The sequence below is a fragment of the Arabidopsis lyrata genome (genome assembly GCF_000004255.2).
Source record: "Arabidopsis lyrata subsp. lyrata unplaced genomic scaffold ARALYscaffold_2, whole genome shotgun sequence".
Taxonomy (NCBI): Eukaryota; Viridiplantae; Streptophyta; class Magnoliopsida; order Brassicales; family Brassicaceae; genus Arabidopsis; species Arabidopsis lyrata.
This window is the reverse complement of record NW_003302554.1, coordinates 1,536,211-1,550,324: the sequence shown is the minus strand read 5'-3', so window position 1 is coordinate 1,550,324 and position 14,114 is coordinate 1,536,211. Positions and strand designations below refer to the sequence as shown.

Genomic DNA, 14,114 nt, shown 5'->3' with positions numbered 1-14,114 from the left:
CAACTGAATAACGACTATTTCTATTAGTCGAAAAAAAACGGTCGCACAATTTCCTTGTCTCATTATAGTCGCTAATTTGCGACTATTTGGCGACTATAAATATATCGTCGCAGATTAACGACTAATCTGTGATAGGTGAATATCGTTGCAAATTTGCAACTATTTAAGGACTCATTTATTATGGTGACAATATAGTCCTTTATTAGTAACCATTTTGATACGAGATATAGAGTTATTTGTAAATTTGTTTAGTCACAGTTTGGTCACATTTGTTAATTGTTCTGGTCACAAACTAGTTAGAATTTCTAAAACTTTTTGGTCACAAAATGGTTACATCTTATTAGTCCGAAACCTGTCCATTTCAAAAGCAAATGCATTAAAAAACCATTCAAATATCAATCAAGTACCATTCCAAACCATTCAAAAACTATCCTAATCAAAGCATAACATATCCTAATAAGTTCACATACACAGACAAAAGGAAACTAAAATCAAGTTGAATGATTTGAGGCGGTGTTAGATAGAGGAGAGGTTGGTGTGGTTCCAGTGGTGTGTCCTGCTGGTTGGACTGCAGCTCACCATATTCTTCATCCGGCGTTGACAGATTTCCTCGAACCACCATTGAACTGTCCCTGTTATCAAGGGATCCCAGGTGTAGATTTTCTACAACACAAAGACATGAAGACCAGAGTTTGTGAAACAACAAAAATAATCATTAGATGTGAAGGATATAGGACAGAATAATGTACCGCGAACTCGATGAAGTATCTTTCTTGTCTCTCACGCGGCACACAAGTCCAGCTATAGTAGGGACCATCGAATTTGTTTTTAAAATTTTTAGTAATCTTCCTAACCAGTCTTGATTTAACATCACGAGTAAACCTGCACCACTTGTAAACAGGTAGAAAAGTTAATAGTATCAAATACTCAAAAACAAAGTAAACCAGAAGTACCTAAGACATTAAGCAAAGTGTCTACACTCAGACTTGGTAAAAACTTCTTTGAACAACTCAAATGCATGAAATGTATCATTGAACTAAGACAACATTGAAAAGCAAACCAGAAGCAACAAAAAAAGCTGGCCAATAATCACACACTCTAACATTGAAAAACATATCAGAAGCAACCAAAAAAAAAGCAAACCAGAAACAATTTATTACATACTTTCAATGTTAGAGTGTACTGATTAGCTACTGATCATGTCACAAGCAAAGCCATATATTAAAACATCAAACTAAGACAATAGAGAAAGAAGTGATACGTTTAGACATCAACCTACTACAATCAGACATCAACCAATACTACAATCAAACATCAACCTATACTACAATCAGACATCAACCAATACTACAATCAAACATCAACCTATACTACAATCAGACATCAACCTATACTCAGACACTCTAACTATGAAAAGGAACACAATTGATACGTTTATCAATAGAGAAAGAATTCAGACCAAGTGGTGTTTTCTCTCGGTGTTGGAGAGAGGACCGTGGTAAACTGATCCCGGTCTGGCACCTGAAGCAGAGCATTCAGAGCCTGTAGCGTTTCTTCCTCGAGCTCCGGCAACATTGGAGAAAACTCCATGAAGTTATTTCCTTGAGAAGAATAAGGCTGACTATGACCCACACTCGGACCATCAGAGTTCAGATGTGAATGTGGAGACGGTGGAGCCTCATCTTCTGGCTGCGGTTGATGCGGAGTAGGTTGCTGTGGAGTCGGTTGACGGACTTCTTCCTATGATTGACGCTGTCACGGTTGACTCTGAGACTGAGAGTTCACGAACAGCTGTTGTGGGGGTGGATAGTCCCGGACATGTACTGTAGAGGTTGAATGTTGGGGAACAATGCGAGGCTGCTGTACTGGCGGCTGAACCCGAGGATCTGGGACCGCCGGCGGTGTGAAATCGTATTGAGGAGGTAGAGTTGTGGGTCTTTTCGGAGCAATAGACGTACCAGGAGCTCTCTAAGAAGCGTTGGGAACATTTCTTCTCCTCCGTCCTCGACCAGTCATCGTGTTGGGAAGATTCGCGAAGTGATTTTAGAGGATTCCGAGAAGAAGAAGAGAGATGGTGAGGATTCGAAATAGGATTAGGGTTTTGACGGAGAAGGAAATAAGAAATGGAGAGGATTCGAAGAAGAAGAAGAAGAAGATGAGTCGATTCGAAGAAGAAGATGAGTCGATTCGAAGAAGAAGAAGAAGAAGAGAGATGGAGAGGATGCTAGTAAGATTAGGGTTTTGATGGAGAAGGAAAAAAGAAATGGAGAGGATTCGAAGAAGAAGAAGAAGAAGAAGTAGAAGAAGATGAGTCGATTCGAAGAAGAAGAAGAGAGATGGAGAGGATGCTAGTAAGATTAGGGTTTTGACGGAGAAGAAGAAGAGATCTATCCCTCTTTCTCGAGAAAATTAGGGTTAGTTTAGTGGGTTTCTTAATGGCCCGAAACATTTGGGTTTAAACATTTGGTCGCTCTTTAGTCACAAATTAGTGACAAAGTAAAAAAATTGGGAGGAATCGGAACCGCCCAAACACTTAGCCAAAATCATAGAAATTTCACAAACCGTAGCTAAATAGTCTCACTATTGGTCGGCAAATAGTTGTACTATTCGTCGCAAAATAGTTGCTAAATGAACAATAGTTACAAAATGGTGGCAAAACTGCGACCGTTTTGTGACTTTCGTCTATTAGTCACAAGACAAAATTTATAAATCTACACATTGTGATCCAAAATGGTGATATATATCACTCAAAAATACTCATATTAGTGTTATAGAGGACATATATTAGTTTAAAGTTGAAATTTTTTGCAAAATTCAAGTAATATAGATATTTTACTAAATCTCTAAACATTACTCATAAGAGTAATGTAACAAGACAAAGAGATTTGAATGTTTTGAATGTTTTGTTTTTAAACATCAATATTTATGTCTTTGGTTAAGATTTTATTACTAAGTAACATCAAATGAGTGTAGAATTGTTTAACTTTATATGCAAACAAATTTAAAATGTGAAAATTGAGAAAAACAAAATCGAGGGTTGGTAAATAATCGCAAAACGGTCGCTATCTCAGGTGCCAGTCGCAAAAAAGTCGCAAAATCTTCAGGTGCTAGTCGCAAAATACGTACTACTTAGCGACTAAAATAAAATTTGGTCGCTCTTTAGTCGCAAATTAGTGACAAAGTAAAAAAATTAGGGGGAATCGGAACCGCCCAAACACTTAGCCAAAATCATAGAAATTTCACAAACCGTAGCTAAATAGTCGCACTATTGGTCGGCAAATAGTTGCACTATTCGTCGCAAAATAGTTTCTAAATGAACAATAGTTACAAAATGGTGGCAATTTTGCGACTGTCTTGTGACTGGTATCTATTAGTCACAAGATAAAATTTAGAAACCTACACATAGTGATCCAAATTGGTGATAGATATCACTCAAAAATACTCATATTAGTGTTATAGAGGACATATATTAGTTTAGGGTTGAAATTTTTTGCAAAACTCAAGTAATATAGATATTTTACTAAATCTCTAAACATTACTCTATTACTCATAAGAGTAATGTAACAAGACAAAGAGATTTGAATGTTTTGTTTTTAAACATCAATAATTATGTTTTTGCTTAAGATTTTATTACTAAGTAACATCAAATGAGTGTAGAATTGTTTAACTTTATATGCAAACAAAGTTAAAATGTGAAAATTGAGAAAACAAAAATAGAGAGTTGGTAAATAGTCGCAAACTGGTCGATTTATCAGGTGTCAGTCGCAAAATCTTCAGGTGCTAGTTGCAAACCGGTCGCTATCGCTGCATTTTTAACGTGTTTTATAACACTCTTTCTAACTAATTTGCAACGAAAATGTAACTATAACAAGTGGTTGTTAACTAGTTGCACATTTGAGACTACATTGCGACGATCATTTGAGACCAAAAGTTGAGTCGCACATCAGTCGCATATCAGCCACTCATTTGCGACTATAATAAATTAGTATGTAATCGGTTTTAAAATCGTCGCACATTAACGACTAAGTAAAGACTATTTGTTTTAGTCGCAGAATAGCGACTATATTCCATCTGTAAATATTGTGGTCGCTAAATGTTCGTTCAGAAGTCACAAAATAGTCGCAAACATTTGCGACTAATAATTCGGTCGCAAAGTTTAGTTGCAAAACGCAGGTTTTCTTGTAGTAATTATAATTATGCAATAAAAAGTCGATGTTATCCGAGGCTTTCGCTTAGACCGGAACCGTGTTGGATGTCAATCCTAAAGAGCACGCCCAAATAATGATGTTCCTTACTTCCTTCACAAAATTAAATGAACTGAGATTATTCATAGCTAAAATGTTATGTATCACATAATGGTATATAGTTGTTATGGAGAAAATATATTATACAAATATAGTTGTTAAAAAAAATCCAAAAAAAAGTAGTGATACTGATATGTCTGATATTTACAATTTAGTCATATCATTCATATAAGCTAGATAGAAGATCCAAATACTTTCATTTATAAGTGAAAAAAGTAACATAGATTCATGCATCTTTAATTTCTAATTTTGGAGCCTGATGTTTATGCTAACAAATTTATTAATTCTATTCAAATCAGCCATATGGCGATCCGATATAATTAAAAGATTTTGTCTCTAATAGATTGAGCTAATTGACTTCGAGGAAACAAAATTTTCAACTTTAACGTACAGTATTGTTTCTTCTGCCTCCCTTGATATAAAACATTATGATTATAATTTTATAATAATACCTAAGGACAAAGCACGCCTTTGTTATCTTCCTTTTCTAACACGGCTTGTTTCTCTATATACATATGTATATTCTTGAGCCAACATGTCATAACAATTTTGTTTTCTTCAAATGCACAAATCGTCTCAATGCCATCTTTACTTCTCAGTGACACTCCTTTCTCTGGGTTCACTTGCTAACTCTTCTTTCAAGTTGTTCTTGTTCTCATCAAGATAACTCAAAATGTGTAAGTCAATCCAAATTAAAGTCAATTGGTAAAACATTTATTGTTCATTTGTTTACTATTTATGGTATACTCCCTCTGTTTCGTTTTAGTTATCGTTTAAGGTTTTTTCACACAAATTAAGAAAAACATTAAATTTTCTGTTTTACCCTTTATTAATATATTTTATAAAAAAATTTATTGGTCAAAACATTAAAAAAATAGGGATAATGCTGGAATTTTTACCAAACATTTGCATTGAAAACCTAAAACGACAACTATTAAGAAACAAAATTTAAGTCCTAAAACGGCAACTAAAACGAAACGGAGGGAGTATAAGTTAAACATTTGTTGTTCTACTTATTTTTTTTCCTATATATATGGTGATGTCTAATATATAAAAGTAGTAAGCGGATTATAATGGTATCTCTTTAATTTGGGTTATGTACAAATGTAAGTAGTAAGCGGAATTTTAATATATGTAACACTTTGCTGATGTAATTATTTGGATATAAGAAAATTTACATACAAATAATCATATGATGGAAGAACCAAAAAAATGAGGGACATGAATTAAGTGAGTATACAACAATTAAAATATATATAACTACAAGTATAAAGTTTCTCTGAAGTAGTTGTCCCTTCATATACCAGAATTGGTCTCACATATAAATAAATCATAACTCATATGGTTTATATATAAAATTAGGGATGCATATACATTCATATATACATACATACATACATACATCCGATCCATACATACACACATACATGTGTGCGTATAACATATAGTTCAATAATTAACAAAAATAATCAAAAGATAACTATTGGATAATGAATTGTCGTGTCTCCTCTCAAATTAGAGACATCAATATATAGAGTTACAAAGATTACTAGGGTATACATCAAAGGGTAGAGATGGAAATATACATATCCTAACACCCCCCCGCAGGCTTAGCGTCGGGTGGTCTAATGCTAAGACTGGTTCGAAAAGACGTAAAAAGCGGAGATGGTAGACCCTTAGTGAATATGTCAGCGAACTGATGAGCAGAAGGAACATGTAAAACCTTGACTTCCCCGAGAGCAACACGTTCTCGAACAAAGTGTATGTCGATCTCTATATGCTTTGTTCGTTGATGTTGAACAGGATTGGAAGACATGTAGATGGCACTAACATTATCACAATAAACGATCGTTGCCTTAGGAATCGCGATATGCATCTCAAGTAACAAAGTACGGAGCCATGTAGCCTCAGAGACTGCGTTAGCGACACCACGATATTCAGCCTCCGCACTAGAGCGAGAAGTAGTGGGTTGGCGTTTCGATGACCAAGACACTAAATTGTCGCCGAGGAAGACACAAAAGCCGGAGGTAGAACGGCGAGTGGAGGGGCAACCAGCCCAATCAGCATCGGAATAAACGACAAGATTCAGAGATGAAGACTTGTAAAGATGAATCCCATGGGAGATTGTACCTTTGACATACCGTAGAATGCGCTTAAGAGCGTGGAAATGTGATTCACGAGGGTCGTGCATAAACAAGCAAATTTGTTGCACCGCATAAGAGATGCCGGGACGGGTAAATGTCAAATATTGAAGCGCCCCTGCTAAGCTGCGATAGAGAGTAGGATCAGCAACCTTAGGACCATCAGCTGCAGCAAGCTTAGAACCAACCTCGACAGGAGTGAGAACCGGATTGCAATTAGTCATTTGAGCCCGGTGAAGTATATCAGCCGCGTAGTTTTGTTGATGTAAAAATAGACCTTGAGCATCGCGGGAAACAGAAATGCCAAGAAAGTGATGGAGAGTACCAAGATCAGTCATCTCGAATTCAGAACTTAGACGATCAATAATCGTTTGAAGAAGACTTGGTTGCGAGGCGGTTAAGACGATGTCATCAACGTAAAGAAGCAAGTAAGCGATGGCTGTACCAGTGGAGAGAATAAAGAGAGATGAATCAGACTTGCTTTCTTTGAAACCAATCTTCTTAGCATAGGCGGCGAACCGAGAGAACCAAGCCCGAGGACCTTGCTTAAGCCCGTATAAAGAACGCTTTAGAAGACATACATGATCAGGTTTAGTCGGGTCGACGAATCCCGGAGGTTGATACATATAGACCGTCTCTTCAAGGTCACCATGGAGGAAGGCATTTTTAACGTCGAGTTGGTGAAGCGGCCAGTCACGAGCAGTAGCCACGTCAAGAACCATCCGAATGGTAGCCGGTTTGACCACCGGGCTGAATGTCTCGTCACAATCGACACCAATTTGTTGAGACCGTCCATTAGCAACAAGACGGGCCTTGTAACGAGCAAGGGTACCGTCAGCCTTGAATTTATGCCTGAAAATCTACATAGAACGAATGATATTAGTAGCAACTGGACGGGGCACAAGGTCCCACGTACCACTTTTAATTTGAGCTTTATATTCCTCCGTCATGGCATTATGCCAACGACCATCCTTGGCTGCTTGAATATGTGACAGTGGAAGGGGAGAAATAGAAGTATCGGTGTGAAGACACAATGGTTGTCGTGGTTTGAAGATACCACTTTTGCTACGAGTTTGCATTGGATGAGTAGAAGTAGAAGAAGAAGTCTGAGAAGGAATTACCATAGGAGGATTAGAGATTGTAGGAGGAGATGGCGACGAAGAAGGTGATGGTGAAGGAGGAGGAGAAGGTAATGGTGATGGTGGAGGAGGAGGAGACGGCTGAGCAAGACGAGGACGAATGATGGGCGGAATGGCCACGTCGTCGGGTTTAGATGGAGGAGAGTCGGAAATAGAGAAAGGAAAAACAGACTCGTTGAACGTAACATGGCGGGAGAGTATGACACGTCGGGTAGTGAGATCAAGACACCGATAGCCGCGGTGATCGGTAGGGTAGCCCAAGAAGACACACGGAGTGGAGCGGGGAGCCAACTTGTGAAGAGAAGTCGGCAACATGTTCGGGTAACAAAGACAACCGAAAGTACGGAGGTGCGAGTATCGTGCTTCTTTGTTAAACAACTTGGTGAAGGGAACGTCGTCATGAATCGCAGAAGATGGGAGAAGGTTGATGATGTGGACAGCCGTATGTAAAGCCTCGACCCAATATGCCAGTGGCATTGATGCTTGGATAAGAAGCGTACGAATGAGGTTGTTGATGGTACGAAGCATACGTTCAGCACGGCCATTTTGTTGTGATGTGTAACGGCACGAAAAACGGAATTGCATCCCCATGGAATCCATGTATTGATGAAACGCCCGATTGTCATACTCTCCACCATTGTCACATTGTAACATTTTGATTTTGGAATGAAATTGAGTCTGCACATAAGTAGAAAAATGAATAAATTTGGACAAAGTATCACTTTTACGATGTAAAGGATAGATCCAAACGAAATGAGAAAAATGGTCGAGAAAAATAAGATAATATTTGATCCCACTAATACTCGGAATTGGTGAAGTCCAAATATCAGAATGCACAATATCAAAAGGACGAAAAACTGTAGTAGTAGAAGAAAAGAAAGGTTGTCTAACATGTTTCCCAAGTTGACAAGCTTGACACAAATCCGTCAAAGCAGTCTTATTAGAATGTAAAGAGAGAGAGAATAGAGAATGTGTTTAAGAGTAGAAGAAGAGCAATGACCCAAACGACGATGCCAAAGAGATCCGTCAACAGAAGACACGGAGAGAGCAAGAGGCAGAGAAGTATTTGTAGAGGAAGGAACCGCATATAGAGGACCGGAGCTGTCACATCGGAGAAGTTTGTTCCGAGTACGTAGATCCTTAATAACAAAACCAAAAGGATCAAACTCAATAGAACAAGAATTATCTGTAACAAATTTACGAACAGAAAGTAGATTTTTAATGATGGAAGGACAAACGAGAACATTGTTTAGTTGAAAAGATTGAGAATGAGTGATTAGATTTCCCTGTCCAACAGTCGTGATTCGAGCCAAGGATCCGTTGCCAACGGTAAGAGCAGGTATAAAGCTCAAATTAAAAGTAGGACGGAGGTTACCTGCGCTAGAAGCGATGTGATTAGTCGCGCCACTGTCCATGTACCACTGAGCATCCGTCGGATCTTGGAGAGACATAGTATTGAAAGCATGAGTGATTTGAGCCGGAAGCAATGTGTGTTGTGGTGGTGAGGGAGACATGAGATGAGAGGTGTGGGATTCATAATGCGGCCTTAGTGGTGTAGGACCAAGAAGACCAGGCTGCATCATGGAGACATGACGAGGAGGAGCTGAGTAGCCGGAGTATCCATGAAATGGAGGAGGTGGTGCAGAAGCGTAAGGAGGAGAAGGCCATGATGGATAAGGAGGCTGCCAATAATTGTTGTTGTAGAAACGACCTCCACGACCTCGATATCCGCGACCGCCACGGCCACGACCACGATTGCCACGGTTGCCACGATTGCCACCATAATTAGAATTATTGGAGTAGGAGTGGTTACCGGAACCGTGAGTAGAAGGATGATTCTGGGATGGCTCCGATGAAGTGTAGAGAAGAGTAGGTGAAGAAGAAGAAGCAGAAGGAGGAGCGCTACTAGGGACAGACCTCACGTGCTTCGATAGTCGATCTTCCTCGCTTTGTAGCATCGACCGTGTTTCAATGAAACCCGGAAAAGGCGATTTATGTTTGATGACGTTGATGATACTATCAAACTTGTCTGACAAGCCATTGAGGATGTGCATCACTAAGACACGTTCGGAGATCGGTGAATCAACATTCGCAAGGAGATCGGAGATGGACTTGAGCTTCTTACAATATTCATGAACAGATAGATCTCCAATAACTGTGGTTCGCAGTTCATTCTCTAATTGCATAGCGCGTGCTTCCTTGTTATCACGAAACAAGCTTTCGATGGCAGTCCAAAGGTCATGAGCGGAGCACTTTGGTTTGAGAACAGTTTCGAGGATGGACTCCGTAATTGTCCCGTAGATCCACATCTTGACAAGATCGTTGTGTTCCTTCCATGACTTTTCAGTTTCCGGTGTGGAGGAGGAGGTGCCGTCAATGTGACCAAGAACACCAAAACTGCTACAATGTGTTTCAAAAAGCTCTCTCCATGTATCATAATTGAGTTTGGTCATGTCAAGAGTGATGGGTACGTAAGCTTTGATTTGGCTTATAGAGAATGGTTTGTCATTGGTGGGAGGAGTAAGGGCCATCGTTGAGAATAGAGAGAATTAGAGATGAATAACAAGAAAGAGGATTGCTTTGAGGAAGAAGGAAGATGAAGAGAAAAGGATGAAGAAGAAGGGAGACGAAAAGATGAAAAAGAAGGGAGATGAAGAGAGAAAGAGGAGACGAAAAGAGTGTTTTTAGAAGAGCAAAGGCTCTGATACCATATTGGATAATGAATTGCCGTGTCTCCTCTCATATTAGAGACATCAATATATAGAGTTACAAAGATTACTAGGGTATACATCAAAGGGTAGAGATGGAAATATACATATCCTAACAATAACACCATGTAGTTGTAGGTTTTTATTATGTACAAAACCTCCATAAATCAGGGAAATAACTCCTTGTTTTTTCCCTTCCATCTTTAAGTATAAAACTGTGACCATTATCATCTACATAGCACTAGTGTGCATGTATTGTCATATATATTCATCTTTCATCTTCTTCACTTTTTTCACTATTTCCAGAGATCAATCTGACAACTCGAAGAAGTAGAAGCAGCATGAGAATTTGTATACTCATCTCTCATTTCAACAACCCTTTCAGAATCATTCTCCGGCAAATTTATTCCCTCATCTATCACTTGATAAACCGGGTTTCTTGTGTCAATCTTGACGTTGTTTTGATGAGAAGAGGTAGAAGCCTCGGCTGCAGCCTCTTCATTGCTAAGCTGTGAAGCAACAAATTTATCGAAAACTCTCCAATCAGTAGTCATTTGCTCTACTCCTTGATCGTAATAAAGAGTGCTGAAACTTTGATTCCCTTGTTGCAATTGTTCCTCATGAGAGATATTTGATGATTTCTGCAACTTACCAATATTTCTTGTGTTATTGTTGTTGTTAGAGTTGCAATTACTAGTAGGGCTTTCGAGCTGAGGAAGCTGGAGGAACATAGATTCACGCAGATGATGGTTTTGTTGCTGATGTTGTACCATGTGATTGTAATGTAACTCGAGCTCTTGCTTGCATTGCAAGTTAGGGTTGTTGTTGTTGTTGAATGCATAAGCTGAAGACGCATTGAGGCCACAAGGTAATGTCTGCTGGTGATGGTGATGGTGGCGATTATAATAATGATTGGGAAGAAACTGTCGTGGAGAACTAGAATCAAGCTCGGAGGCCATAAAAGAGAGCTGATCATCGTACCAATGCGATGGTGATGAATTGTAATCTCCCATTTTCCTCACTGTCGCTGCCAATTTCTTCTTGAAAACCCTACATACCACCCATCCTTCTTCCTACACACATCACATAAAAAGATCTCATTTACAACATCGCAAATGCACTTACTTGTCTATCATATATGTGTATTTTCTTCCTTGTATAAGTAGATAGTTTAGTGACCAATGAAATTAGAATTTGGATATGGTGACAAGTTCTAAATTTTTAGTAACAGTCATGCTATGAAATATATGTTTATGAAAGTTTTTAGTGAGTTGAACAATGCACATTTGGATATATTGGACATAGAAGTTATGTGTCTTAATGTGAACTACGCCAATGCATTTTAAGAGACATACTTAAGAAATATTATATATACAGGGAAGCTTAATCCCATATGGGTTAAGATGTTTTAGCTTGGATCAATGTATATACCTGAGGGGTTCCATTTTCATTTGTTTCTAAGCGATATTCGTGCATTATCCAATCAGATTTCTGTCCATTTGGGGCTCTTCCTTTGTAAAACACAAGTGTCTTCCTCATACCGATAAGACTATGTCTTATATATATAGCCTTGTCTCTTCCGGTGGCTTTCCAGAATCCTGCTTTCGTCGCTCTATTGGTTCGAGTTCCTGTAGGATACTTCTTGTCTTTATGGCTAAAGAAGTACCATTCGCTTTGCTCTTCGTTTCCTATCTTGCATAACTCTAAATTATCACAAGAAAAAAAAAACAATAATCGTAAGCCTTAATTTATATCAAAACAAGGAACATCACTAAAGAGAGTTGATAGCATATTCTGGCCAAACCTTGAAGATCCCATGGCTCAATCTTGTAAAGATCAACGTCATTGATGAAATCGATTTCTATTCTCTTCGATGCTACTTTTTTCCTCAAGTAGTAGTCAACAAGTTCTTCATCAGTAGGATGAAATCTGAAGCCCGGAGGTACTTGTGAAAACGAATTCATTATTTATTTCTTTATTTCTCCGTACGTATTGAGACTAGCCTGTTTATGATATGAAACAACGACTGTTAAGTTATGGATCATGAAAGTAAATGTTAGACGAACTCACTTCATTTACCAATAAAAAAAAAAAATATTTGCACCGGCAAACTAATAAGAAGGAAAATGTCAATGGAAATTAAGAAAAACAGTTTTTCGTTTCCAAGATTTTGTTTAATATATGATCGTTTCATTTAACTTAGCCAGAAACTACTTAGGGTTATCTTTCCGGCTTATATATCATTTAAGACATTCATGTGGTAGTAGTTTGTGGGAAGAAGAAACATATCTATACATTTTTTTAAAAAGAAAATCACTTGATATATTAAGCCCATTAAATGGGAATAGATTCAAAGGACGCTTGAAGATGGAATAAGGATACATAAAATTACATCACTACTAGTTTCCAATTAACCATGATTTCCCATATTTCTAATTACCAATAGCCCATATATGTTAGATTAACTGATAATAGGATTTTAAGTATCAGTAAATAAAGTCAAAGAAAAGTATGAGAAATATCTATAGGATGATGATCATTCTTTAAGAGAATCATTCTGTAAATTAAATCACCAAACGAAAAGCAGAATATATTATGTAAAAACCTAGCCCACGATCGAGTCTCTTAAAGATGATATTTTGCTTAGCTTGTACCATCAGCAACATTGAGTAGGACGAGAGAGGACGATGATCATGATCATTATAATTATGCTAATAATTAAAAAAATCAACAATTATCAAGAAAAATAAAATGGTAAATATCTGTGGAAATATCTGACGATAAAAATACCCAAAAACATAGAGAAAAGATTGGATTAAAGATGGAGTAGAATCTTCAAAAGGAAGATAGGGTATATACCTCAAAAAACTCTAAAACAGGCTGATGCAACTCAACCCCTTCAAAAACCTCAGGATTTGTGTTATTGTATATAACTAGCTAGATCCTATTGAATCTTCCTCTTGTACTTGGAAAAATCCAACACTTCATGAAATACACTATAAAGTACTCAGAACTAGAGAGAGAGAGAGAGAATCCTAAAAGGAGAGGTTATGCAAATGGAAAAGATTTGACAGTTATCATCGGGAATAACCACCGGAAAGAGATCAGATCCCAAGAGTACGTCAGAGATATTAAGAGAGAGGATGGGAGAAAGGAAAGAGAGTAGGGTTAAATAAAGAAGATCAGACAATGAGATGATGATGAAGAAGAATATGAAAGAGAGAGAAGACACAAGAAAAAGTAGACAACCGTGTCCTAATAATCTATACTACTTTGTCTCTCTCTCTGTCCCTGTCCTTCTCAATCATTGTCTCTCTATGTCCTTTATGAAACCGAGTGAGAGAGAGAGAGAGACTTTATTTGTTGCAAAAGCTTTGGGAGAAAAGAGAGATGAATAAGGTTTTGATACTCAAGCAAGATTTTGATAGAGAAAGAGAGCGGCAACCTCCATTACCACCTACCAGCCCTTGATGGAGACGGTCCAAAGTTAAAAGAAAAAAAAAATTCTTTTTTTATGAACGATTGAACAATTATCCCTTTTTATAAACACAACAAATTTTGGTATGATTTCCGATGCAGCTAGTCAGATTTTTTTTTTTTTTTAATATGGATTTTCCTAAAATTAAATAGAATTGTGTTAACAACGCATGAGAGAGTGATCATGAATAAATGAGGTTAGATTGGTTACTATAGTTTTTGTTTACCAGTGACTAGTGTATAGTTGAAATGAACTGATGGGATAATCTAAGTCGTCTTTGGTATTTGTGGAATTCAAAGAAAAGGTTCGAAAGACTTCAAAAGTCATTTTTAGTTAAATCTTTT

The 14,114-nt window shown here is 37.7% G+C and overlaps 2 protein-coding genes across 3 annotated transcripts; both read right to left on the bottom strand.

Moving 5' to 3' along the window:
- Positions 1-8,632: 8,632 nt before the first annotated feature.
- Positions 8,633-10,203, bottom strand: LOC110224253. Its single transcript, XM_021010190.1, has 2 exons — positions 8,960-10,203; positions 8,633-8,723 (listed from the first exon to the last, which is right to left on the bottom strand). Exons 1-2 carry the CDS (start codon positions 10,113-10,115, stop codon positions 8,689-8,691), a joined length of 1,191 nt encoding a protein of 396 aa, XP_020865849.1. The 5' UTR covers positions 10,116-10,203; the 3' UTR covers positions 8,633-8,688.
- A 179-nt stretch (positions 10,204-10,382) lies between these two features.
- LOC9322526 (NAC domain-containing protein 26) lies at positions 10,383-14,114 on the bottom strand. 2 transcript variants are annotated; one of them, XM_021010189.1, is made up of 4 exons: positions 13,152-14,114; positions 12,097-12,295; positions 11,724-11,995; positions 10,383-11,365 (listed from the first exon to the last, which is right to left on the bottom strand). In XM_021010189.1, exons 2-4 carry the CDS (start codon positions 12,254-12,256, stop codon positions 10,589-10,591), a joined length of 1,209 nt encoding a protein of 402 aa, XP_020865848.1. In that variant the 5' UTR covers positions 12,257-12,295; positions 13,152-14,114; the 3' UTR covers positions 10,383-10,588. The 2 variants fall into 2 exon arrangements, with proteins under 2 accessions (XP_020865848.1, XP_002886460.1); XM_002886414.2 differs by having other exon boundaries at positions 12,097-14,114.